The sequence below is a fragment of the Macaca thibetana genome, chromosome 2 (genome assembly GCF_024542745.1).
Source record: "Macaca thibetana thibetana isolate TM-01 chromosome 2, ASM2454274v1, whole genome shotgun sequence".
NCBI lineage: Eukaryota > Metazoa > Chordata > Mammalia > Primates > Cercopithecidae > Macaca > Macaca thibetana.
Genome location: NC_065579.1, coordinates 94,391,403 through 94,417,018, shown reverse-complemented (window position 1 = coordinate 94,417,018; position 25,616 = coordinate 94,391,403). Strand labels below are relative to the sequence as shown.

General features: G+C 42.8%; 2 protein-coding genes, 1 long non-coding RNA gene and 1 other non-coding gene across 29 annotated transcripts in view; 1 reads left to right on the top strand and 3 right to left on the bottom strand.

The window, feature by feature from the left end:
* LOC126948551 (uncharacterized) overlaps positions 1–9,685 on the top strand; it is a 63,351-nt gene extending 53,666 nt beyond the window's left edge. Inside the window, exons 4-6 of one of the 2 annotated variants that reach the window (XR_007723484.1) lie at positions 3,853–4,039; positions 8,134–8,285; positions 8,390–9,684. This is a non-coding gene — a long non-coding RNA (uncharacterized LOC126948551). Of the gene's footprint in view, positions 1–3,852; positions 4,040–8,133 lie in introns of both variants that reach the window. The other variant, XR_007723483.1, reaches the window with a different exon arrangement.
* The window catches only part of MYRIP (myosin VIIA and Rab interacting protein), a 418,438-nt gene that overhangs the window by 12,677 nt on the left and 380,145 nt on the right, over positions 1–25,616 (bottom strand). For both annotated transcript variants that reach the window (XM_050780367.1, XM_050780368.1), the window contains exons 12-13: positions 12,819–13,013; positions 3,884–4,045 (exon numbers count right to left, since the gene is read on the bottom strand). In XM_050780367.1, the coding sequence (XP_050636324.1) occupies positions 3,884–4,045; positions 12,819–13,013 (357 nt within the window). The remainder of the gene's footprint in view (positions 1–3,883; positions 4,046–12,818; positions 13,014–25,616) is intronic.
* Positions 1–25,616, bottom strand: part of RPL14 (ribosomal protein L14) — a 575,215-nt gene that overhangs the window by 202,826 nt on the left and 346,773 nt on the right. The window contains exon 1 of one of the 24 annotated variants that reach the window (XM_050780449.1): positions 8,208–8,211. The exons of the other annotated variants lie outside the window; for them this stretch is intronic. The gene's annotated coding sequence lies outside the window, so the exon portion shown is untranslated. Of the gene's footprint in view, positions 1–8,207; positions 8,212–25,616 lie in introns of those variants that run through there. 24 annotated transcript variants of the gene reach the window in all.
* On the bottom strand, positions 8,135–8,267 carry LOC126949507 (small nucleolar RNA SNORA64/SNORA10 family). Its single transcript, XR_007723786.1, has one exon. It is a non-coding gene; the product is annotated as a small nucleolar RNA SNORA64/SNORA10 family (small nucleolar RNA).

Genomic DNA, 25,616 nt, shown 5'->3' with positions numbered 1-25,616 from the left:
GAAAAGGCAACCTACAGAATGGGAGAAAATTTTTGCAATCTACTCATCTGACAAAGGGCTAATATCCAGAATCTACAAAGAACTCAAACAAACTTACAAGAAAAAAACAACCCCATCAAAAAGTGGGCGAAGGATATGAACAGACACTTCTCAAAAGAAGACATTTATGCAGCCAACAGACACATAAGAATGCTCATCATCACTGGCCATCAGAGAAATGCAAATCAAAACCACAGGAGATATATCTCACACCAGTTAGAATAGCGATCATTAAAAAGTCAGGAAACAACAGGTGCGGGAGAGGATGTGGAGAAATAGAAACACTTTTATACTGTTGGTGGGACTGTAAACTAGTTCAATCATTGTGGAAGACAGTGTGGCGATTCCTCAAGGACCTAGAACTAGAAATACCATTTGACCCAGCCATCCCATTACTGGGGATATACCCAAAGGATTATAAATCATGCTGCTATAAAGACACATGCACACGTATGTTTATTGCAGCACTATTCACAATAGCAAAGCCTTGGAACCAACCCAACTGTCCATCAATGATAGACTGGATTAAAAAAATGTGGCACATATATACCATGGAATACTGTGCAGCCATAAAAAAGGATGAGTTCATGTCCTTTGTAGGCACATGGATGAAGCTGGAAACCATCATTCTCAGCAAACTATCGCAAGGACAAAAAACCAAACACCACATGTTCTCACTCATAGGTGGGAATTGAACAATGAGAACACTTGGATGTAGTAAGGGGAACATCACACACTGGGGCCTGTTGCGGGTAGGGAGCTGGGGGAGGGATAGCATTAGGAGATACACCTAATGTAAATGACAAGTTAATGGGGGCAATGCACCAACATGGCACATGTATACGTATGTAACAAATCTGCATGTTGTGCACATGTACCCTAGAACTTAAAGTAAAATAATAATTAAAAAAAAAAAAAAAAGAATGTGGGCTGTTTGGCGCAGTGGGTCACACCTGTAATCCCAGCACTTTGGGAGGCCAAGGCTGGTGGATCACTTGAGGTCAGGAGTTTGAGACCAGCCTGACCCATATGGTGAAACCCTGTCTCTACTAAAAATACAAAAATCAGCCGGACGTGGTGGTGCATGCCTGTAGTCCCAGCTACTCGGGAGGCTGAGGCAGGAGAATCACTTGAACCCAGGAGGCGGAAGTTGCAGTGAGCCGAGATCATGCCATTGCACTCCAGCCTGGGTGACAGAGTGAGATTCCGTCTCAAAAGAAGAAAAATAGAGTGTGGGCTATGAGGTCACAAAATTTGGGTTAAAATCCAGGTTTTATCACTTTCTAGGTATTTGACCTTGGATAAGTTTCCTCAGATATAAAAGGAGAATAGTAACAGTAGCTACCTTGTGGGGTTGCTGAAAAAATAAATACAATAATGTGGTAAAGCATTAAGGACAAATACCTGGTACAAAATAACGCTCACAGAATATTGGGGATTATTGATAATATTATTGTAATATTTAAAAATAAATGAAAAATTAATAGGCATACATTTAAACACATGGAAAATGGACATTTGGAACTCCAGAGTTTTCTGCCATAACAGTCTAGAAAAATGTGGAACGGGGAATAACTATCCAATAAAGGGGGAATAATTATCCAATAAAATCCTCCCAAACACCCGTAAATATTACTTCCTGTAAAATCATTCAAGAAGTATTTGCTACACAATGTAACAGAAAACAAGTGATTTGATTCTAGTTTATATAACTTTGACAATAAATTGATTAAGTCTTGGGTGAAATTTATGGAAAATAACTTTTTTTTGGAGAATTGCTGTTCAGCCATTCTTAGTGGTAATGGTCAACAGGGCCATCTATCTGATGAGCTCATTTCTAGTTCACAGCATTGAACCATCCACAGAATGGAGAATTGTGCCCTTTCATTCTCTAGAGTGGCTGATGATGTCAGGAGTTGTAATTTTGACTCAATAAAGTATTTACTTTTAAAATAATTATCGCCTGAGATTGTCATCTTCTCTGTGAAATGAAAATAAAATCTCAGGGCCCCCAATTCACTATGCCAAAGGGAGAAGTTTGGAGGCTGAGTCACAACCCCTTCTCCCTGCCCCCCAAAACTGGCTTTCCTTTTGTTCCTAAACTGATAGCTACAGATAGAAGGCCACATGTCTTCACAGCTTCCATCACCCTGACAATGGAAATTAACAGCTTATCTTCGTGGGTACAGGACAAGAGGAGACTAGAAATTGTCCCCTCACTCACCTGAAAATGAATGCGTATTTGACTGCTTCCTCTACTCTCTGTTTACTTTTACTCTATCTTATGTAAAGCACAGATTTACTGAGTGCAAGATGAATACATAATTGACCATTCCCTTTACCCCTCCTTCTCATGTGCAATGGGCAGATTCACAAGAATGTCACCAAACCCTCCCTCTTTCCCTCCATCCCTTTCCGCTCCTGCCCACTTTTCCCCTTTAAATATTGAAACCCTCAAAATCCTGTTTGGAAAAAGTACGAGCCACAGATACTACTGTGGTTTCTGTCTCTTTTTTAATTTTCTGGGTGCATCCTCAATCTTGGCCAAAAACAAAACAACAACAACAAAAAACACCCTCTAAAATGACAGAGACTCACTTCAGTCAGTTTCTTTGATTTATGTCTCTATCCAAATATGGTTTCTGTTGACCACAGTTCTCCCAATGATTCAGTTTTAAGATGCAGGATCTATCTCAGTGGCTCACGTCTGTAATCCCAGCACTTTGGGAGGCCAAAGTAGGCGGATTGTCTGAGGTCAGGAGTTCAAGACCAGTCTGGCCAACATGGTTAAACCCCATTGCTACTAAAAATACAAAAAAAAATTTAGCTGGGCATGGTGGCATGCACCTATAACCCCAGTTACTTGGGAGGCTGAGGTGGGGAATTGCTTGAACCCGGGAGGTGCATGTTGCAGTGAGCCGAGATTGTGCCGTTGCACTGCAGTCCAGCCTGGGTGACAGAGCAAGACTCTGTCTCAAAAAAAAAAAAAAAAAAAAAAAAAAAAAAAAAAAAAATATCAGCAAACCAGGGGTCTATACTGAGCTTAAGCTGCAGAGACCAGTGTCTCTCAAACTTGAGTAACACATGGAGCCCTTTTAAAGAAAAAAATTGTCATGGGTCCCGAGAATATATCTGCAGACCCCAGTTTGAAAATCAGTGGCTTAATCCATGGGCAATTTTAATTTACAGAGTCAAAGGCTACAGGAATGTCTATGAAAACTTCAAACAGCCATATTCACAAAGTTATAAGACTATGTCAGTCAGTTCTTAAATAGCTGTATGTAAATCCTGCCTCCTCCTCATGAAAAATATTGTCCTGAGAAATGTATGCTTCCAATTTCCTTCATTTATTCATCCCATTTTTATTGTGTGCTATGTCTGTGCCAGGTATTGTGCTAGGCACTGGAGTTTCATTTTAAGCCACACAGTTATAGTTCTATTCTCATGGAGCTTTCAGTCTATAATGGGGAATATTATTTAATATTATTGCTTAATAAGTAATCAACAGTATGATAAGGGTCAGAAAAGGATGGTCTTGGAGTGGAATGGAAACCTGTGTAGTAGAGAGACCTATGTATGGGTCAGGAAATTTCTCAGAGAGGAAACTGGTATAAGGTTTAAAGGGCAGTCCAATATATTATTAAGGCTTTAACTTGGGGGAGAAGAGGACTACACTTTTAAAGGGAGAATTTGGTGGAATTCATCTGGAAGGACCATATCCATGCAAACATGCTGGAGATGATGGGAGCTGATAGATACAATGGCTTTAAAGTGATTCTTGTAGAACATGGGGCTTCCTCTTTCACCCTGCAGGACCCATGTGGGCAGAGAGGAGAGTTCTCACCTGGAGTTCAGCATGGTGGACTTGGGCTGCAGCCGTGGCCACCTGGTCCTCCAGATCCGCCAGATGGGTCTCATCAGTGCCGCTGTGGATGCAGCGGGCGGCATCTTCCAGCTCAGTCAGCTGGCTCTCCAGTCCATACACAGTGCCTGCTGCCAGGTATACCTGTAGAGAGAGTGCTGCATTTGAGTTCAGGTCTGCAGACCTGGGACTCGTTGGGGTCCCTTGAGGGGACCCCAGCAATTCAGAGGAGTGAGAGAGAGAACTGGGCTTAACATGGCAGGGGGAATGTTATTTTTATAACATTTATGAACATTCTTCACACTTAAATGTGTGAGGTCTTGACACCCCTCACTGTCAACCACACCTTCCCTCTCCCACAAACTTTCCTGTACGAAAAAGCATTTTAAAGTTGCTTTTGTTCAAATAGTGCAAAATACATGACATCAGCTATGCAAATTGTGTATTGGTCCAGTGACTATAAAAATGACTATAAAGAAGAAACAAAGAGAAACACTCATGATGGAGTTTTGCCAACACAACTTTTGTTTAGCATTTAGTATTTGAGAAAGAATTCAGAAAACATGAAAGAAGGGAAATAATTTAAAATAATTACAAATTTTGAGTGAATTCTCTGATTAATTAGCTTCTGCATGCTTCAGTGAGGTTAAGGGAATTAAATAAACCTGAAGTTTGTAGTTGAAAAATATTTCTTAGAAAATAGTGTGATGTTAAGAGAAGCATGTTGAATCTATTTATCTGTCAATTAGGACAATTTTTGAGAGCTATTAAAAATAAGAGAGCAAGTCTGATAAAGAAATTTAAGAAAAAGAAACATTTTTTACTTACAAGTTTATAAGGTTATTCCCATAAAAGTGATCAAGGTAAAATCCTTGAAATAACTCAGACTAAGTGGTGTGGGCCAGAGTGAATGAAACACATACCCCCTCTCCCTAATCAATAATGTGATGAAGCAACCAACAACACAAGAAATGAGATGTATCTAAAGAAAGTCATTACTTAAAGAGAGGTTCTTGAGGTTTAATCAACATATATAAAATCCTAAACCTGTAATCACAGCAATTTAGAGTTGATTTGAATGAAACACATGGCCAAGACTTTAACAGTTTCCTGAACTTGGGTTAAGAATACAGAAGAGTTGAAGACAAGTCAAGAGTTCAGGTACACAAGTTATGCTCCTTCCTTCCTTCCTTCCTTCCCTCCTTCCCTCCTTCCCTCCTTCCTTCCTTCCTTCCTTCCTTCCTTCCCTCCCTCCCTCCCTCCCTCCCTCCCTCCCTCCCTTCCTTCCTTCCTTCCTTCCTTCCTTCCTTCCTTTCTTCCTTCCCTTCACTTAATGACGCTGTGTTGGTGAGGGAAAGAAGCCTGAGATGTTCTCACTCTGTCAATTCCTTGGCGTGATTCACTCATCTGTTTTAAAACTGGCAATTTTACAAAACATTTCAAGGTGGAACAAAGGCAGGTACAGGTTTGATGAAAGCAAATTTGTGCACCATCACCAGACATAATTACCTGGGCTGTGGGAGCTTTCAGCACTGATTGGCACAGACGATGTCACATCAGATGATTCACCAGTCATACAGGGGCCATGAATCAAATGTCTGATGGGAATTGCCATACTTCAGTTTATCTTTTGTTTTATATTTCTTTATCATATGTTGAATATGTAATTCTGTTTCATACAGAGAAATTCTGTTTCTAAGAGATCCTCACAATTTAATCATAGCCATTTATTTTTGTTTTTAAACAGGAAATGGTTCTTTGTCAAGTGAAAGAAATGATAAATATTTCAAAGGTATTTGAGTGAATAAATTATTCAAATAATGTATCACAAAATTTCTGAAGTTGAAAAACTTCCCTTTAGAGGGTAAAAATATAATTGGGGGTGGGGAAAAGGGGGATAACCAGAGAGAGAGAGAGAGAGAGAGAGATGTTTGAAGTTTATTATACTTTTTTATACTTTCTCCTATCTACACCAAAAAAAGTAAATTTATTTTAATAAGAATTTAAAATATAAATCTACAGTTTTACACAGTGAAACAACATTTGGAGTTATTTAAGTGAAATAATTTAAGCATGGCAATGGTTAAACAGAACCTAACATAACTAAGGTCTTGGAACCTTGATTTTAGCAGAAACATGCAAAACTCAATGTCATCACACCCTGGGATGTGCATCAACCTGACTGCTGTTTACATCTTCAACATGTTCATTCCCTAATGTTCCTTTTTTTTTTCCTGCCAAGACAAAGCAAGATGAAAAAGCTCCAAGCCCTCAGCAAGGCCAGAATGTTCATCTTTTACTCTGTGTTCGCTAAAAGCCTACTTTCCTGGCACCAGGAGGAAGAATAGATTTAGTGGTTTGGCACTGATACCGGCTGAACAGGAATTTACAGCCAAAATGATGGTGCCTAAAGGACTGGAGGAGAATGATGATGATGATGGTGGGGATGATGATGATGTGATGACAGCATTAATTTATAGAGTCAGTGGCTGAGCCAAGGGTTTTATGTGACTTATATATGCTCATAGCAACCCTTGAGGTAGATACTATTGTAATAATTGTGTTCAAGACGAGAATTTTTATGCTCTAGGAAGGTTTAGTGATTTTCTGAGGTCTCAGCTGGGGACTGGTGGACCCTAGAAGTGATCTCAGAAGGGCTGAAGCTAGTTCCCTTGCCTTTATCCTCCTTGCCCTATGATGCTGTGATAATCTCAGTTGGAACGTTATAACATTTTGCATTTCAGATTTTAACATAAAGGTACTAGAGTTACTATGGTTACAGATGGATATGATATTGGCTCTGTTGCTGGCTTGAAATAACAAAAGGTAACATGCTATATGATGAAAATGTTATTCTAGCTTTATAAAACATAACCCATTTGAAAAATGTTCACTTGGACTTGCTTGGTAAGTTAAGGTCCACTTTTGGTGAGAACTATGGTTACCATGTCTGAGTAATCTATGACCCCTTCAAACTCTAGTCATTGATGCCTATGATTGCATTCACTGACTCTCAGTTCAACAAGGCTTTCTCAAAGTGGTTCAAGGCATAAGAATAGGTGTTTCCTTAATGAAACACTTATTTGTGATTAAATTCTCTAGAATAAAGAGTGTTAAACAGATTTCTTTACTGCAGGTCTTCCGAGAGGCTTTAATGTGCTAATATGTATCTCAATTTTCCTAGAAAGAGTATGCAAGCTTCCAAGACTTATTTGACCTTAGAGCATCTTGTTGGACTTGACTTCCATGAAATATACTTTAGGGGACTAATGTATTTCTTTCCTTGCACTCTGAGGGCAGAGAACCACCTGAGTAACCATGATCATCTCCACAAGTTCTAGTGCCACATCCTCTTTGGTGCTGTGAGGGTTGTAGGAGAGCTTTGGGAAAGAGGACCAACATCCTCTGCATGGACCTGGATTCAGTGGCAGAGCTGGGCTCCCTGTAGTGCAGGTCTGCTGTGTCTGCTGCCACTGGTTGTATACTCCATGGGCAATGTGGGATGGAGCTAAAAGGGAAGTTGGGTTTGCCCTCCACTCCCTCTGAGGCTTGGGATTATGGGTTACTTACAACCCTGCATACATCCTCAAGGTGGCAGTCCTACTATTCACACCACAGGTCTGAGAATGCTCATGCTAGTCATTCTCTGTTGACCTTCTAGGTCCATTTTCTATCCTTCTTTGTCCTGCCCTGTTTCCTGGGAGGCTGACCTATTTGGACTTCATCACCAGGGCTTCCTGGCTGTCTGGGATTGGTTTGGTCAGTGGAGATACCACTGTCTGGGACTGGTAATTGCTTCCTTTTATTGCTACTATTCCACCCTCAGCATCCCATAACCTTGCCCACACCTGAGTCCAGCTACATTCCAACAGGTACAGCAGAGCTCTTCACAGCAAGAGTTTAAAATACCTAGAGACCAAGACATTCAGCCCAAGGACTTGAGCCCCCATTGCGTGCTGCTGTGGAGGCTGGGATTAGTCCTAGGTTGTTTCTGCCTTTAGGGGAGACAAGAGCTGATTTCACAGCACTAACACCAGATAGCAGGTGAGAAGTGTCAAAGCTGAGAGACAAGATAATTCTCAAATACCCATGCCCTCTGCTAATTAAGGGGGTTAAGGCAGTTCATGAAAACAGGAGATTGGATATGTAAATGCCGATGTTTCTTTACCTTATGTAGCTCTGAAACCTTCAGAAGTATTTTTATTTTTTTTCTTTTTTCCCATTTTGCTCAGGACCCGTTGTGTCCCTCAAGGAAAGAGATGTCACAGTAAAGATGATCTGAGGTCCTGGGGAGATCCTTTCTCTTCCCCCCCATTACAAAAGCCACACAGGCGAAGCTAGTGTAACTGGGCAGAGCTGTGAGTCTTCAGAGGTATTTTTAAAGGTGAACATTCTCAACCAAATGTTCTTTTTCTCCCCCTGAGTCCTGTCCTGTGGTAACCAATGTTCAGAAAGCAAGAATAGTGTCACCGTTTCTATTTCTGACAGTCCCTAGGTTCCCTAGCACAAAGGAGAACAGCGGAGGAGTGCAGGACTGTTCTTTATTCTGAAGACCAACAAAAGCCATGGTTTAATGAGATCAGCTGCGCCCAGAGGACAGTTTAAGAACCACCCTGGCTTCTCCCACTGCTCAGCTGAATTCCATCCGGGAGCAGCAGAGCGAGGCAACCCGCCCGTGGCTCTGTGATCTGTTGAATTAAAGAGACGAAGAAGAGTCCTCCTTTCCCTGACTCAAAAGCTCATGAATTCAAAAGAATATAGATGGGGTTTCTTCTGAGGTTAAATTTAAAAAGCTGAAGGATGGGGGAAGGGAAGGAGGAGGAAGAACGCAGTTAACTCTTTGGGAACAGGAGAGGCATGAGGGATGCAGAACAGGGGAGCAGTCACCTACAGACTGGGCCTTCCAGCCTTGGTCCCTGCTGGGGCTTCTGACATCTTCAGTCTGTGAGTAAGTGGACATATTTTAAATCGAAACTGTTAATGAACCCAAAGGAAAAAAAAACATAACTTACAATTAAAGGATCTTACAAGATGAAAACTCCAATAAGGCCATTGCATTCTTTTCAACATGCTCCTTGGAGGTAAAAATAAAAGGGCAGGATATCTTTGTTTTAAGTGTGCTATGAAAACTGACCATTTTCATTTAAACCAGATATTTCACACACTTTTTCTGATACCATACTTTGTAAAAAATACATTCATTTGCTAGTGAACCATGTCTTTAACCTTTTCAATTCTGTGTGTCCAGGATCAGGGCCATCTCAGGACTCAGCTATGTTAGAGACACATTTAAAGAACAGAGACCCTGTGCATGAGAAGTCAAGCAGTTCTTTTTAAAAGGGGTTTCATTCCTCTGGTGTAGTCATACATCAGCTAAACATTCACCAAGTGCTTCCTCTGTGTCAGGCTCTGGGTGGTGGACTGGGGCTAGGCTACAGAAATAAAAGGTGGTAAACCCTGTTCTGCAGGAATTTATATATCTCATTCCCAATCTGGGGGTGATTTTGCCCTGCCCCAAACCCTTAACATTTGACAATGCCTAGAGACAATTTTGACTGTCACACTGGGAGGGTGCTGCTGCTAGCAGTTAGTGGGTAGAGACCAGGGGTGTGGACAAGTATCCTGTGCACAGGACAGCCCCCACACGAAGAATTGCCTAATCCAAATGTCAATAGTGCCAGCCTAATGGGAGATGGATGAGTGAACAGAAAAGATGGAAAGTGTGAAAAGTGATCAGACAGATACATGCATAGGTTTTATGGGAGCCCACAGGGAGAGAGTCTTCAACTTTTAAAGTGAAACAAGCATATATATATATATATATATATATATATATGTAATTTTATTCATAGAGATGGGATCTCACCATATTGACCAGGCTGGCCTCAAACTCCTGGCCTCAAGCAGTCCTCCCATCTTGGCCTCTCAAAGTGCTGGGATTACAGGCGTGAGCCACCACACCCAGCCTGCAGTTAAACATTTTTCATTTCTTATTGTTTCAACTTTTATCAAAAAATACTTCAGGCTGGGCATAATGGCTCATGTCTGTAATCCCAGCATGTGGGAGGCCAAGGCAAGAGGATCACCTGAGGTCAGGAGTTTGAGACCAGTCTGGGCAACATAGCAAGACCCCATTTCTGCTTTAAAAAAAACACTCTAATAACAATTCCTGATTTCTGGGAACAGCATTCATTAGAGCACCTCAAAAGCACAGTTGACTTTGCAGGAGCTGGCATTACCTAACTTGATTTGATATCAACTTCATGGCAAGAGCCATGCCAACTACTCATGGTGACTACAGCTTGAGTGTCCAAATTTCTCAGTGTCACCCTTGGTCTGGAGTACTGGAAAATTCTTATCCTCAGCTATTTCCTGAAATACTCAGTGATCATGAATATTTACCTGTAAAAATTTATTACACTGTTTATTTCATCACAAATCAGAAGGACTGAAAAATCCATTACTAGCAAATATCCCTATTAGGCCAAACCAAACATACAACTCCTCAAGTGGCAGTGAGAGCTTTCCTGAACTCTGAAGTTATCACTCACACCCACCCCGCCTCCAGGCCAGGTGCCTCTTACTTGACAGCCAAGAATTTTTCTTCTCTTTGAATGGAAGGGGGAAATTACAAAGTCCTTTAACCTAAACATAGTCATGCTTTGCTAAACAATGAGGATATATTATTAGAAATGCAAAATTGTGTGAACATCATAGAGTGTACCTATGCAAACCTAGATGGTATAACCTCCTACACACCTAGCCTATTGCTCCTAGGCTACCGCATGTTATTGTACTGAATACTGTAGGCAATTGTAACACCATGGTAATTATTTGTGTATCTAAACATAGAAAAGGTACAGTAGAAATACAGCATTATAATCTTATGGGACCACCACTGTTGTATATGTGATCCGCCATTGACCAAAACCTTATTATACAGCACATGACTACAATTATATTTGCGAATACCTTTTAGGCGTACAAACTAAATGGAATTGAATCTGAAGAAAGGTAAATGTAAGCACTGTCTTCTCCTCCCTTCCCCAAGTACATTGATTTTGCCTTCAGAGATGTACAAGTTTCCACAGGGAACCAGCTGACTTGGCTGATGGTCTTTAACCCTTCTAAATGTTGAAACAGATTGTGAGCACCTTCCCCTTCATCCCCTTCCCCCTTTCCAGACATCTGGTAGATCTCACCTTCTTTCCCTGTGACCCTGACTCTGAGGCATGGCTTCCTTCAGGCAGAAAAGGACCTGGCACCAGGGAAAGCCCAGCTACGTAAGTCAGGGTCCTCAGAAGAAGCAACAAGTAAAAACAGGATGAATGAGGCAGATGAGTCTTCTGGGCCACTCTGCCTACACTTCTGTAAAAATGGATGATTTTCAATAAATCAATACTAATTTTTCAATTTTTCAATACCAATAGGACTTGTTTTATTTCCTTTCTTTCTCAAGTGTCTTTCTCTTGAAAGCAGCAAATGCATACTTGTTCCAGGATGAGAGACAGAGCTAAGAGTGTGTGTTATTAAAGTTGGAACCACTTTTAACAACCCATTCTTTAGTGAATTTTAATGGGATCATTTTAGGAGTTGGCTGATGACATGCCTTTCAAATACTAATAAGAATAGCCAACATTTATGTGTACTTTTTTGCAAGCATTATGCTAAATGTTTTATTTCCAAAGAGGAAATGTAATTTTGAATATAGTTGATGTTAGGCATTTTCCTCTTGATTGGCAGATCCACTAGCAGTGGTTGGTTAGCATCCTTATTGGGGAGCATAGGAATTGGGGAGGGGGAAATGATGGCAGTCTGAGGTCTAAATATGGTCAGAAGGTAATACAGTGGAGTCTTACTCAGTTCCCAGAGTGCTTGGACAATTTTGGAGTGGAGTGTGTTAGGCTCAGAAGAAAGACAGTGGGCTTCTTGTTGCTAATGGCACAAGGAGACTTGGGTGATTCATTGGAAACATAAATTACATATGATTGTGTTGTTATCTTTTTTTTTGAGACAGAGTATCACTGTGTTGCCCAGGCTGGAGTGCAGTGGCACCATCTTGGCTCACTGCAACCTTCGCCTCCTGGGTTCAAGCGATTCTCTTGGGTCAGCTTCCCAAGTAGCTGGGATTACAGGCGCCTGCCACGATACCCAGCTAATTTTTGTATTTTTGTAGAGATGGGGTTTCACCATGTTGGCCAGGCTGGTCTCAAACTCCCAAACTCAAGTGATCCGCCTGCCTCAGCCTCCCAAAGTGCTGGGATTACAGGCATGAACCACAGCACCTGACCAGATTGTGTTGGTATCTTAGAGAAGCAGAGAAGACCAGTTGTAGTAACTTCAGTTCTTTTGGCAACCACTTCATCCCCTGTAGCGGCATTGGCAATACCTGGATCCCCTTGGATCTCTTTTATAGTTTCTCTATACTCTTCTCCCTGCCCACCAAGCTTTTATTCCTAGCAGCCCATATCTATACAGGGGACTGCCTTTGGGCTACTAGAGACATTGCCTGCGTGCAAAGAGACTGAAGTGCCTGCTGGTTGTAAGAAGGGTCAGTTCTTTTGCCCTAGGTCAGGACAACTCTGAGGTGCAACTTCTACTCCAGAGCTCTCTGCAGGATCAAGCTAAAGCTCCTCTTTGTGTAAGATCATGTCCTTGCTTGGATTCTTCCCTTTCTCTTACTTCCCCATTCCCTTACTAGCTTCCCTTGGGAGCATTCCCTAATAAGTAACATGCACACAAATCCTCATCTCAGGGTCTGCTTCTGGGGAATCCAACCTAAGGTCCTTCCTGAGAATGTATTTGCTATGGTGGTAGTGGTGTGTGTATCCTTGCACTCTTCATGATAAGCTACAACTTCATCAGCTTCTTCTTCACACACATTCACCTTAGACAGGGCACCTCCACACCCTCTTACATTTTCTTCCAGGGAAGTCAGCTGCTCATCCAGTCTCACTTGGTCTGTCCCACGAGGAAACGTCCCCTTCTCTCTGTCAGGAGGGACTTGTGGGGACTCCCAGGGCCCTGTAGATCCTGCTATCAACTCCTCTGTGGCATTGATGACTTTCAGGACTTCTGTGGAGATGTTGCAGAGAGAAACAGCAGAAAACTTCTGTTTGGTCCGATAACAGAAGGGGACAGAAGACAAGAACAGCACATTAACAATGACACAGAAATTCTATGTTATCATGACACTCATCATCATGAGGTTGATTCTGTAATTCCACACACAAACACCAATGTGCCGAGGAATGAGATTAAACTAGACACAGCAGAAGAGAACTGAGGGGAGGCCTGATTTGACTTTGCCTAGTTTCTGTGACTCATAATAAATTATTTCAGATTCTTGGGGAGGGAAGGAGGAAGGAGTGCTAGAGTGGAAGCTGTATGTCCTCTGCCCACTGCTGGTAGTTTAATATCTCTTACCTTATTTGCTGAATAATATTATACTTCATCAGCAAAACTTAAATCTCAGACTGAAGTGTGGTCCAGTGGGTAGCTTTCTGGACTGGCATTTAAGAGACCTGGGCTCCAGTTCTGGCTCTAAATTCACCCAGTTATGGGAGCTTGGCCAAGTTATTTCTCATTTCTGGAACTCATTTTTGTCATTTGTACAATGAGGGTACTAGAAAGAATTTCTCTGTAGTTTCTTGATAGACAGTGTATTAGCTCACACACCTATTTTCAAGCCCATTCTCTCTTGCTGTCTTCTACCATGGGGGTGAACAGGAAAATACTCAATTTTCCTGCTTCCCTTGCAGCTAGGTATAGTCTTGTGACACAATTTTAACTAGTGAGTCCACAGGGAAAGACTGAGGAGTTTCTAGATAAGCTTTTGTTTTCCTAATCAGGGGAATTGGTGCATCTAATGTTCCTCTCTTCCTCCCCACTTATTTCTGCCTTAAACATAGACATGCAGCTTATGAGCCAGCAGAATTGAAGAAGAATGCCAAACCTCCAAGTGAGATGGGGCAGAAAGACTGAAGGAGCTTGGACTCAGAGAGCACTGGTTTGGGTGAACCACTGGGAGTCATCACCTGCCTCTGAATACCATGTTATGTGAAAAAAGATCCCCTATCTGTTGAAGCCACTGTTGGCCAGGTTTTCTGTTATCTGTGGCTGAACGTATTCCTGACTGACACAGGTCACTTCCAGCTTTTACATTCAAGGTTCAAAATTACAATCAATCCGGATTTGGGCCAACGTCATTAATGGAGCAGAGGCACATCAATCCCAAAGAATTATCTGCATTTTGAGTTCATCTGAACATATAGCATCATGCAATAAGCTGGAGATCACTGTTGCTTGGCAGTCATGGTTTCCATCTACAAACAATTTTGCTTATCTCATCATACCATTTGTAAATTAGAAGTTGAATACTGCTCACAGGCATATTTCGTGTGACCAGTAAAATGTTTGGCAAGATATGCCTTTCTAAGGTATCTGTCTGACCCATACAATCTTGACCAAAATGTTAATGATAGCTATGACTTGATTTTGCAAAATTTGTTCCTCCGAGTGGATTCTATTTTAGGTTTTGTCTCACTAGAGAAGGTTTCCGTTGGCCCTCCCACTTCACTAGAGAAGCAAAGGGGCTAAGTGACAAATTAGTGGCTGAGTCTATAGTCCAGAAGCTGACTCTGGGCTTCTACACTGAGGCACATGGTCTCACACCTGTCAAGCCATTCTGGGGTGAGGACACATGTGCCAGAGGGCTCCTCTTTAGCCTTAGCCTGTCTATTCCACAATAGCTGCTTGACTGACCCAATGGCCATGTTTCTGTTGGTTCAGGGGGCTTTGCTACATACCAAAAAGGTAGGGTCTGGGGTCCCAGGGGAATGAGATAGAGGGGAGGTGATACAGACCCACCAGAATAAGGGTAATGTCCAAGAGAACAGCCAGAGCCAAGTCTTCACCTTAGGAAAAATGTGCAGAGGATGTCCCCCACTTTTCAGGATCCTGTAGCTTGGTGTGGGAGATTTTGGAGACAAATTGGGCTCAAAATAATTTTGGCAAGAACCAGCTACCACTGCATAAGCCTGTTTCAGAAAGGGCAACATTGTATGCATGAAAGCGGATTTGTTACCCTTTTATTAGGAATAAAACGTGTTTAGAAAGATTGCCCCTTATTTGGTAGACACAGTGCCTTTGTAGATCTTTTGAAAAGAAAGATATATGACCAAGGGATTCAGAAAAAGAAGTTAGACCATAGCATGAGGGAGGGGAAAGCAAAAATTTACACAAATTTCCAAACAGCACAGGGCATTAAAGGTCCAAGGTATTAATGGAAAGGACTTAAGAGATGCTTAAACAGAAACAGTGAGATCTGTATCCTGACTTCAACTGAACATACAATCAAAAGGGTAAGTTGGCCAACAATACTGTTTGACCATCATTGTTTTATTCCATCTATAAACAGCCTTGTTTATTCAGTCATGAGAGTTGTAAGCTTGAAGGCAAATATTACCCATGCTTTTTGGCCTAGAATACCTCCTGTGAGATATGCACTTCCCAGTTCTCTGTACTCCCCACAGTTCATTCTACATCTTTATTGGGACCCTATGGTGTGCCAGCTCTGTTGCAGGTGCTGGGATAAAGCAGTGAACAAGAGGGATGCAGTTCCTGCCCTCATGGCATACCTTTGGCCCTACCCATCCACTTGTCACATTGACTTACTGTCTTGGCCTCTCAAGGCATTTGCATTTTCCCTTAAGTCAGAGTGAGGAGTCCCAGGTAGCTGGGCACCACAACTTCACCTGGAACACCTGAGGTCTGCTTAAAGACCTGGACCATTTCAGCTTCCAGCTGGCAGAAGTGACGGATCAGGCCAGGCGTGGGGGCTCATGCCTGTAATCCCAGCACTTTGGGAGACTGAGGCAGGTGGATCACCTGAGGTCAGGAGTTTGAGACCAGCCTGGCCAACATGGTGAAACCCTGTCTCTATTAAAAATGCAAAGATTAGCCAGGTGTGGCGGCGGGCACCTGTAATCCCAGCTACCTGGGAGGCTGTGGCAGAAGAATTGCTTGAACCTGGGAGGTGGAGGTTGGAGTGAGTTGAGACCCGCCATTACACTCCAGCCTGGGCAACAAGAGTGAAATTCCGTCTCAAAAAAAAAAAAAAAAAAAAAAGGAAAAAAAGAAGTGACTGAACAAAAATTATATGAAAACTGGAAAAGATCTCTTCATTGGTTAGTGTCCTTATTTTCTCTCCACTGGGAAATGCAAACTGGAATCCACAGTAATTTCCCACCTGTAGGGAATCAAGTGTTTCTTGTCTGTTCCCTAGGAATGGGCTGTTTGCTTGGACCTGGGGGTGGGTATGGACCATGCACCTACTGGAAGTTGAGATAACTTGGATTTCAATAGCTATATGACAGGGTCAGGGCACCTAACCTCCCTGTTCCTTATTGTGCTCACTGGCCAGTGAAAGATCAGCTTTCCTACTGGGCTAACAGTGACTTGTAATGTAAATGTCCTGTTCCCTGCCCAGTCTAGGGAAAAGTGAAAAGCACCTCCTACAACTATGTTAAAAAAGTACATTTAGGTTTGATCAGATGAAAAGCTGGTGGAGATTCAGAGGTGGCTGACAGAGAGCCCTGTATGTGGGAGAAATGAAAAGCTAAAGGATCCTACCTATTTCTACTGCTTGCAGCCCCAGAGGGATGAGCTGAATGGCACAAATTGCGAGTTGAGAGCCCAGACAGAGCATGCCATTGTGGTAGCTGACTTTCTCCAGATATTAATCATAAGGGAGATCAAATATGGGTTTTACGGTAGCAAATGAGGGAGGAGTGAAAGCATGGAGAGAGTCAGCTGACACAATAGGAGGCTTTGCAGAACAGGGAAGTGGGTCTCAAGACACTTGCAGCTAAGGGACCCACAGACGATGGAATGAAAATGGCTGGTAAACCCATGTAACAAAATTCAACCTTCTAGTGAGCAAAGAAATGCAAATTAAATAACACATTTATTAGATACCAGATACACGCACAATTCTCTTTTTTTTAAAATGCCAACTGTATGCCAATATGCCTTAGTGCAGGTAGCATGTGTTGAACTTTGAGCTGTTGACCCACCGTAAGATGTGGATCTGTGCTCTGAGGCAGCCATGCTCTTGGTGTCCTGCTGACTGATGCTCACCTCTGAGAGCCCAAGTGTCCACTTCTAGGGTTCACTCTGTGTCACAGCCCCATGCAGAACACCAAATCTATAATGTCAGCTTCACAACCAGCGGGGCTGAAACAGTCCGCCACTTGGGGCACAGAGAGTGAGGAGAAGCACACTGGTGTTGCAAGCCCACCACAGAGCCACGAGGGCAGAGGAATAGGAAGGTAAGATCTGACTCCTCCCAACCTGAGATGGAGTTTCCTCAATTGCTCATTAACGAGGTAGTGAAACTGCTGTCAACCTCCGTGAAAACTCAGGCTCCCAGCTCAACTCACAAATGACACAGTGCTGAAGCAGGCCTTTATGACAGTCATTTGCCATGCCAAGGTCGCAACCCCACCTCAGTGGCTGTTTCAGTGGTCCCAATAAAGATGACCAATTGTGCAATTCATCCCAACTGTATCGTTTCTTTCCTCTAGGGAATGTAGGCAGAGTAAGACTGTTTTTTTTTTTTTTTTTTTTTTTTTTTTTTTTGTCTGAGGACCCAAATACACTTTACCTTAGCAGTCTCTCTGTCTTGTGCTTATATGCTTTCTCTCCATATAAAAATGTGTTGCTATAAACAAATTTCTACTCTATGTACTCTTCCCTATCAGCTGTTTTTCAAAGACATAGAGAATGCAAGGTGTTGCCACGGGAGATCTGAGCCTGTAGAATTCTAAAGGAGAAAATATTTTCATCTAAACATTAGATACATCTGCTCGTTAGCAATCTTTGTAAATTCTCCTGAGATTTTCCCAGTGTCATCATTCATTTCTAAGCTTTGTGTTGCACAGAAAAATGCAAATTCATTTCAAGCTGGAATAATCAGGAATGCTCTTTACCAGAATATCTTACTCTTGTGAATGAGTGAGCAGCAAGAGTGTGTTCTAATAATCGGATGTCTGGCTTCGTGGAGAGACACAACTTTGGAATTAAAGAGGGGGGATTCCAGCCCCAGCTTGACCCTGGAGCATGTGTGTCTGTGTGTCTGTCTCAGCTGGGTTCAGAGAGTCAGCTTCTGGCTGTGTGTGATGAGCTGTCCTGTGCCAGAGGTCCTGGGTATCTATTTATGTGACTTGATATAAGTCTTGATATATTATAAGGTGGGCAGAAAGGCTTTCAGGATAAAAGGATGTGTACATGTGCCTGGAGCGGAAGAGAGATTTTCCTAGCTCCACCTCAGGGGCTGTTCTGACACCTATAACAAGAACAAGAGCAAAAAGGCAAAACAGGCAGACGCTGAAGGGACACTGGCACTCACACTTTTGAGAGATAGGGAAGCATACAGTATGATCTGGGTTCATGGTCAGCCAAGAAACAGAGGCAGTGGCGATGGGACTGCCACTTTAGGGTCTTGTGAAGGGCCTCCTTACCCTTTAGGGATAGCAGGCACCTGACTTAGGGCCCATCATTCCTTTAGGGGTCCATGAAAATATTTTAATTTCTTTTAAAATTAAAAGAAAAAGAATGAATCTTTGCACCAGGAACATGTTTTGATATATATTAGTATATTTATACCAATACAGTTGTAAAATATGATTTTTAAATGTGTTTTATGGAGGAACAGGCCCATAAAGGCACAAGTGCTTGGTCCCAGCAAAGCCACACACTGGCGCTTGTCTCGCTGATCTGGAGCCCCTCTGTGAGAAGGCACCTGGGCAGGACCTGGCTCCCATGGTGGTGGCGCAGCTGCGGCCTGGTGAGGCCTGTCCCTCAGGGCTCTGCCAGCTCCAGACATCCATGGGGGCCCTGAGTGGGTTCCTCCAAGAGGGCTGTACATGAATACATGGCAGACTCCTCCTCCAAGACTCCCCAAAATAACAGAGGGAGACAATTGGGGGTGCTGTGGTCTCCTACTGCGGACTTATCCTAATGAAACTTCCTTGTTTGCACATACAGGCCCATGAGGCCGGGGAAATTCAGCTTACACTGTCCGTGTGACTTTGGGCAAATACTTAACCCCTCTGCGCCTCCATTGTAAAATGGATATAACATCATCTAGCTCAAGAGGCTTTCAAGAAGATTAAATTAGATGGCATGTGTCAGGTGTCCGCCCAGTGTCTGGGTCGAGAGTTGTGCGCCCCTCCTCAAGCACCTCCCACCTGCTCTGCAGGCCCGCTTCCTGGCTGGAGGTGGGCACATCGCTGGTGAATGCCTGGTGGTTTAGCTGCCTCTCATTATGTACTGCAGTCTTGAAACATTTTTCTTTGACTATTTCATATTTCAAAGAGTGCCTTTTACCATTATTCCAAAAGGTTAAAGTTTGCTGCTCTTTCTTGTTTTTTCTTTTGCCAAGTAATAATATTTTTTAAGAAAAGCTGCTATAATCTATTATTGCCTACCACTACAATTTCATAAAGATGGGATCATACCACCAAAAAGGGAATAATAATATCAGAATACAGAATAGTCTAAGAAATCAGAGTAAGCAACCTAACACTGGCGCGCGCGTGTGCATGCACACACACACACACAGCGAGCAAGAGACAGACAGCAAGAGCAAGAGAGAGCGAGAGCGAGAGAGAGAGCGAGAGAGAGAGAGAGAGAGAGAGAGAGATGTTCATTTCCATCATTCTGTCGTTTCCCAGTTTTTCATTCTGTTGTTTTCCCTTTACTGGGAGCAGACCGAACCATACACACTGATATGCAATGAAAACAAGGTATGTTATGGCCTTGAGGGGACCCTGTAAAAACCAGGCCCTCAAACATCATCAATGATTCCCTCCCATCACTAACTTAATTCCTTCTGGAAACATCCACTCTATGCCAAGGCACTGCATTGGGCCCTGCAGGGGATGCAGAAACAAGTAAGCCATGGTCCCTATCCTCAGAGAGCAGAGGGGGAAGCAGTCAGGAGACAACAGCAGTTAGCAGAAGGTAAGACCTGTCCTGCACTGTGAGCAACAGGCTGCGGACCTGCAGAGGGAACAACCAGGTCCTGCTAGCACGTTACTTTGGGGTAAGGTCTGGAAGCACAAGAAAGCTGCTGAGTCAATGGCACTGCAGCCCAGGGCAGGCTGTGGGAGACAGGTGGGAAAAGAGAGGCAGGGGGGAGGTCTTACAGTGCCCTGAATGCCAGCCTCAGGAGTCTGGGGTTTGTACTGCTGGCAATGAGGTGCCACTGCAGGTTCTTGCTGCTGCTGTTAACAGTAACTCACTGAGCACGTGTGCCAGGCTCTGGGATATGTGCATCATTTACCTTGCCTCATTTAACCCTCCTCACCACCCTATGATGCGGGTACTATGATCACTCCATCTGATAGATGAAGAACTGAGGCTTAAGAGAGGTGACGAGGTTTTCAAGGAGCCAGGATTTGTATTTGGATCTGCCTGGTTTTAAAGCCCAGGCTAACACGCTGGCAGGAGAGACCTGCACTTCAGTAAGGTAATTCTGACTGCCACACGAAGAACAGATTTAGGGCTGGGGAGAACTGGAGGCAGAAAGTAAGTGTAGGAAAGAATAACTGCAGCTCCAATCAAAGGTTGCAAGGACCTGAGGTGGGGCAGCCACAGGAGGGATAAAAGCATAAAAGGTGCAATATTCTGGAAAGAGCTGAGAGAACGTGCTGGCTGCAGTGAAGAAGAGGGAGCTGGCAAGGTGCTGCTGTGCTTTCCAGCTGGGTAATCCGGAAGAAACTGACGCATTTAAGATTTAAATACCAGGAGGGAAGGAAGAGTTCGCTAGGTTATTGAAATAAAGTAAAATACAACATTTCAGAGCTCCTTTTCTCACACAATCTTGAAAGTGGGTGATTACCAAATGCCCAAGTGGAATAGCACGTGAGTCATTTGTTCAATTTTTCTTTTAAATTCATTATTTTTGGTGTCAAGTTTCCTGAGGGGAGGGGTGAAGAGCTAATACAGTCTTCATAATTGGCTGTAGTACAATCAAGAAGTTGGTGACAGTATGGGGCCCTCCAGTCCTCCTTTCAGCCCTGTGACTTACGAATGTTCCTTAGGGGGAGCTATTAGGGGACAGTGGACATCCAGGTAACAGGAAACATTAACGGGGACATCTAAAGACATGTTTGAGCACAAAGGGGTACAGAGAGGAATTACAGGGAGAGGTGAAAGGCCTTTTAGCAGTTCAAGTTGGATAAAATAAATATGTGTCCATGCCTTCTCCCCTTGCCGAATGTTGTTCCCTCGAGACTCTTTGAGGGGGAAGAGAAGCAGCAAGGAGGGAAGCACCTCATAGTTAATGTGCGTCCATCCTGTGCCAGGTTGACTCTAGGCTTCTTATTATTTTATTTAACCCTGACAGCATGGTTGATATTTTAATCCCATCTTTAGAGACAAGGAAACTGTGGCTCAGTGAAGAAGATGCAGAGCTGGGACTTGAGCCCAGATGGTGGTTTCCCAAACCCATGCTCTTCCCCATTTGTCACACCAGCACTTCTTCCATGTGCATAATTCCCTGGACACAGTGGACTGTGGGAAGTGATGGTGAAACAGAATCTGAGTGCACAATCAGATCAGTGAACAACAGGTCAGGAAGAGAAGGGTCTAATGACAGGGAGTCCTCGGGTCATTCTACAGCCTCTACCAACTGACACCAACCAGAATAAGTGCATTGATTTGGAAAGCCAAAGACCAAGCCACGCCACAGAAAGCCAAAGACCAAGCCACGCCACACAGTGCCCATTCTGAGGCTTCCAGAGCCCACCTAGAACTGAGCTGTCAATGACCACAAGTGAGAAAGGATGTGCTCTATAAGAAAACCTGTTCCAAGTGTAATCCAGACGCCCAGTCCACTCATCACTCCTCTGTCTCGTATTACATATGCTGTCTTGGCTTTATGAAATGCTTCCATCAAACTACCAGAATAAGCAAGAAAGTATCCAAATGCCTTGATTTCATGTATTTTTCTCCTTTTCAATAGTAGGAAAGAAACTCCATATGTCCTTCTAAATATTTGACAGAAATCTGCTAGAAAAATTCAATGCTAATATATTTCAGTTCTCATGAAACATAAGGCACTCCGGCAATGCCGCTAAAACCCGTCAAAATACATTCTCCATGAACAGACTCATGTCCCTGAAGAGTGACTTGATGCAAGAGGGTGGTACAGAATTGTGGAAATAAATTGGAACATGAACTTAATAAATTAGCATATGTAATACACCGAAACATTTACACATAACAGAGATTAGAGGAGAACTGACCTCTAGGAAGGTTTGGGTTCTTAAGTCATCCAGGTCTTGATGGCCAAGGCCATCTATAAAAGAAATATTTTCCTTTTTTCATGGTGACTAAGAAATAAATTTTAAAAGTATAGTATTTGTAGTTTAGTTCCAATGATTATGTTTCCCTGAGGTCATTTTCTTGTTCTTCTTTGGTGGCATCTATTTTGTCTGATGCTTGCCATATCAGGGCCTGGCAAGGGAAACAAAGCGGGGAAATGGGGCCATCACCTTTGACCAAACCTACTCTAGCAGGTGTAAAGCAGGCAGGAGGAGTTCCTTTCTTGGCCTAAGAGGTAATCATAGCCATTGATCTTTTTTTTTTTTTTTTCTTTTTTAAATTGACTGTTCCTCAGACAATAGTTCTTAATATTGATTACAAACATTTCTAATGACTGGTGGTAATCAGGGCATGTGCTTGGCTCTGAAGAAGTCCAGTGAGACCTGAAATCACTTTCTACATTTGCTTGGAAAGAAGGTGACACATGGCAGCTGAGCTGATCTTCATAATGTAAGGTCCTGCCTGTCACTTGTCCACTTCAACCTTTCCAGGTGCTTTCTACCTCACCAGAATATAAACTGAAGCTTTCTGCAGGGCCCACCTGGCCCTGCTTGCTCTAGCCCCTGCTCTCACCTCTCTCGCTGCTTTTCCCTTGGCCACATTGCTCCAGCTGTCCCTTGGACTGGTCAAGGTCATTTCTGTCCCTTGGACTTGTCAAGGTCATCTCCACCTTAGGGACTTGCATGTGTTCCTCTGCCTGGAAAGCCCTTCCTTTAGATCTTTTTCCTGATTGCCATTTGGGTCTCAGTTCAAGACCCTTGGTCAGAGAGTTCATGACTATCCAGGACTCTGACCTCTGCCCTATGTCATTTTCTTAGCACTTATCACTATCGTGCATCTTCCCTTTCGTGTGTCTACATGTTCACCACTGTCTCCTCCAACAGAAGGTAAGTTCCACGAGTGCAGGGAGCTTTTTTCTCTTATCCATACTGCATTGCAGCTCCTCGAACAGCTCAGTACTTGTTGAAGAAGTGGGGAATGAGCAGGGATTCAAACTCCAGAGCTTGGGCTACCACCTCTCACAAGAGAAGTTCAACATCTCTCTGTCTCCTTTTAAATGTTGTCTCTTATCTATTGCTGGGCCTGCAAACGAGGAGGGTCCATTCATACCTTCCTTGGGGTGAAAATTAAGAACCTGTCTTTTCTTACATCTCTATTCCCCTTCCAAAAGAACAAGCTAACAATTGTCCAAACACCATTTATTAAAAAGCTGTCCTTTTTTGACCTGGTGTGGAAAGTGAGTGGGAATCGCGAGAAAAATGGTGAGTTAAATTTAATATATTTTAGGCTGTTCTTCTGGACTATTCTGTTACATCTGGTACTGTAGCTCACAAATTTAATCACTGTACCTTTAAAACATATAACATCTTAATAAATGGATCCTCTTCACACCTCTTTTATTTTTTTCTAAACATTTCTAAACTATTTTTGACTGTTTATTCTATCAGATGGTTTTGATTTTTAGACTCTCTTTTTGAAAAGTTAAAAGATATCTGGTTCAGATTTTGATTTGCATTGCATTAAACCTCTAACCTAATTTTGGAAGAATTCATCATTACACCATCTTTCTTCCAGTGAACTGCTAGATTTCTTGGAGATCTGCAGTTTTAACTTTTTAAGTTTTAACTTCACATTTTTTGCTCTTATTATGGATGGAGTTAGTTTCCATTCTATGCCCCATCCCATCAATGGTTTGAAATTCATATGTAGATTTTAGTTCAGGGAAGGTTAATGGCTAAGCTACAAACCTCTGAAATGGGAGGTTCTGCTGTAAATCTCAGAAACGCTTGAACCATACTGTGTAATTATGTCAAATGATGTGGATTTATGAATAGATCTGGTAGGAACAGATACTTTCTTTGAATAAAATGGATTTTTATTTTGCATTTAATTGTGTCCAAGATTGCTATATTCTTTTACAGGTTCTTTATACATCAGGTAAATGTTCATGATCTGACCTCATCTATGCTTTCAGTGCTGCCTGGGACTTCCAACATTTCTCCACATTGTTTTCTTTACATTTGATGCAGTAGCTATTTTAAACCCTCTCTACAATGTTGAATCTCCAATTCCACTATCCCTTCACTTTCAGAAAACAAATTTGCCTCAGAAAGACAGATGGCGAGAGGGGTGGGAGGTAGGGGAGAGAGAGGTAATAAACATATGGAATATAAAACCTCCTCAACTTCCTGACATGAAATTTACCCACTTAATTGTGAGGTAGGAGGCTGGGCTCAGACACTGGACCAAATTGAGGACTAGTTAAAACAGAGCCAGGATAGAAGCAGCTTTCCGTAAGACACCCCACCAGTGTGCTATGTCAGTTTACCACTGCCACGGCAACACCCGGAGCTTACCACCCCTTTTCATAGCAACAACCTGACACATTACCACCTTCATCTTATAAATTTCTTCATAAACTGCCCCTTAACTTATATGTAATTAAAAGTATAATTACTATATTTATGTAAATATGACTGCAGAAGTGCCTCTGAGCTGCTATTCTGGGCACACTGCCTATGGGGTAGCCCTGCTCTGGAAGGAGCAGTACCTCCACTGCTGGTATACACTGCTGCTTCAATTATAGTTTCTGTTTAGCATCCTCCACTCACCCTTGAATTCTTTCCTGGGCAAAGCCAAGAACCCTCTTGGGTTAAGCCCCAATTTCGGGGCTCACCTGCCCTGTATCACTTGTATCTGGACCAATCTATCTTTGCTGTTCCAATGCCTATGTGCCATCTGTTATCTGAACCCCATCTCCCCATATCTCCAAGAATCCCTTATTGTTGGGCATTCCGATTTCAGTTTGTTGTTTCCCTACAATGAAAACACAATGCTTGATGAATTACATTGTAATATATGCTCCCCCGCCGACTCCCCGCCCCCTCCCCCACCCCCCACGACTGCTTCTCCAGGTTTTTCTTTGGATAAATAATTGAAAGTACGATTGCCACATCAAAGGGTATGCACCCTTTGATTCCTTTGGATTACCAATTACCAAACTCTAATATGTGCTCCCACTATTTTATGGTGGCAGACTGCCTGTTTTCCTGAACTCTTACCAACACTAAACGTCATTCTTTTTGTTTCTTGATACAGAGTCTCACTTTGTCACCCAGGGTGGAGTGCAGTGGCAGAATATTGGCTCACTGCAACCTCCATATCCTGGGCTGAAGTGATCCTCCCACCTTAGCCTCTGGAGTAGCTGGGACCACAGGTGCTCACCACTATGGCTGGCTAATTTTTGTATTTTTTTGTAGAGAGGGGTCTTGCTACATCGCCCAAGCTGGTCTCAAACACCTGAGCCCAAGCGATCTGCTTG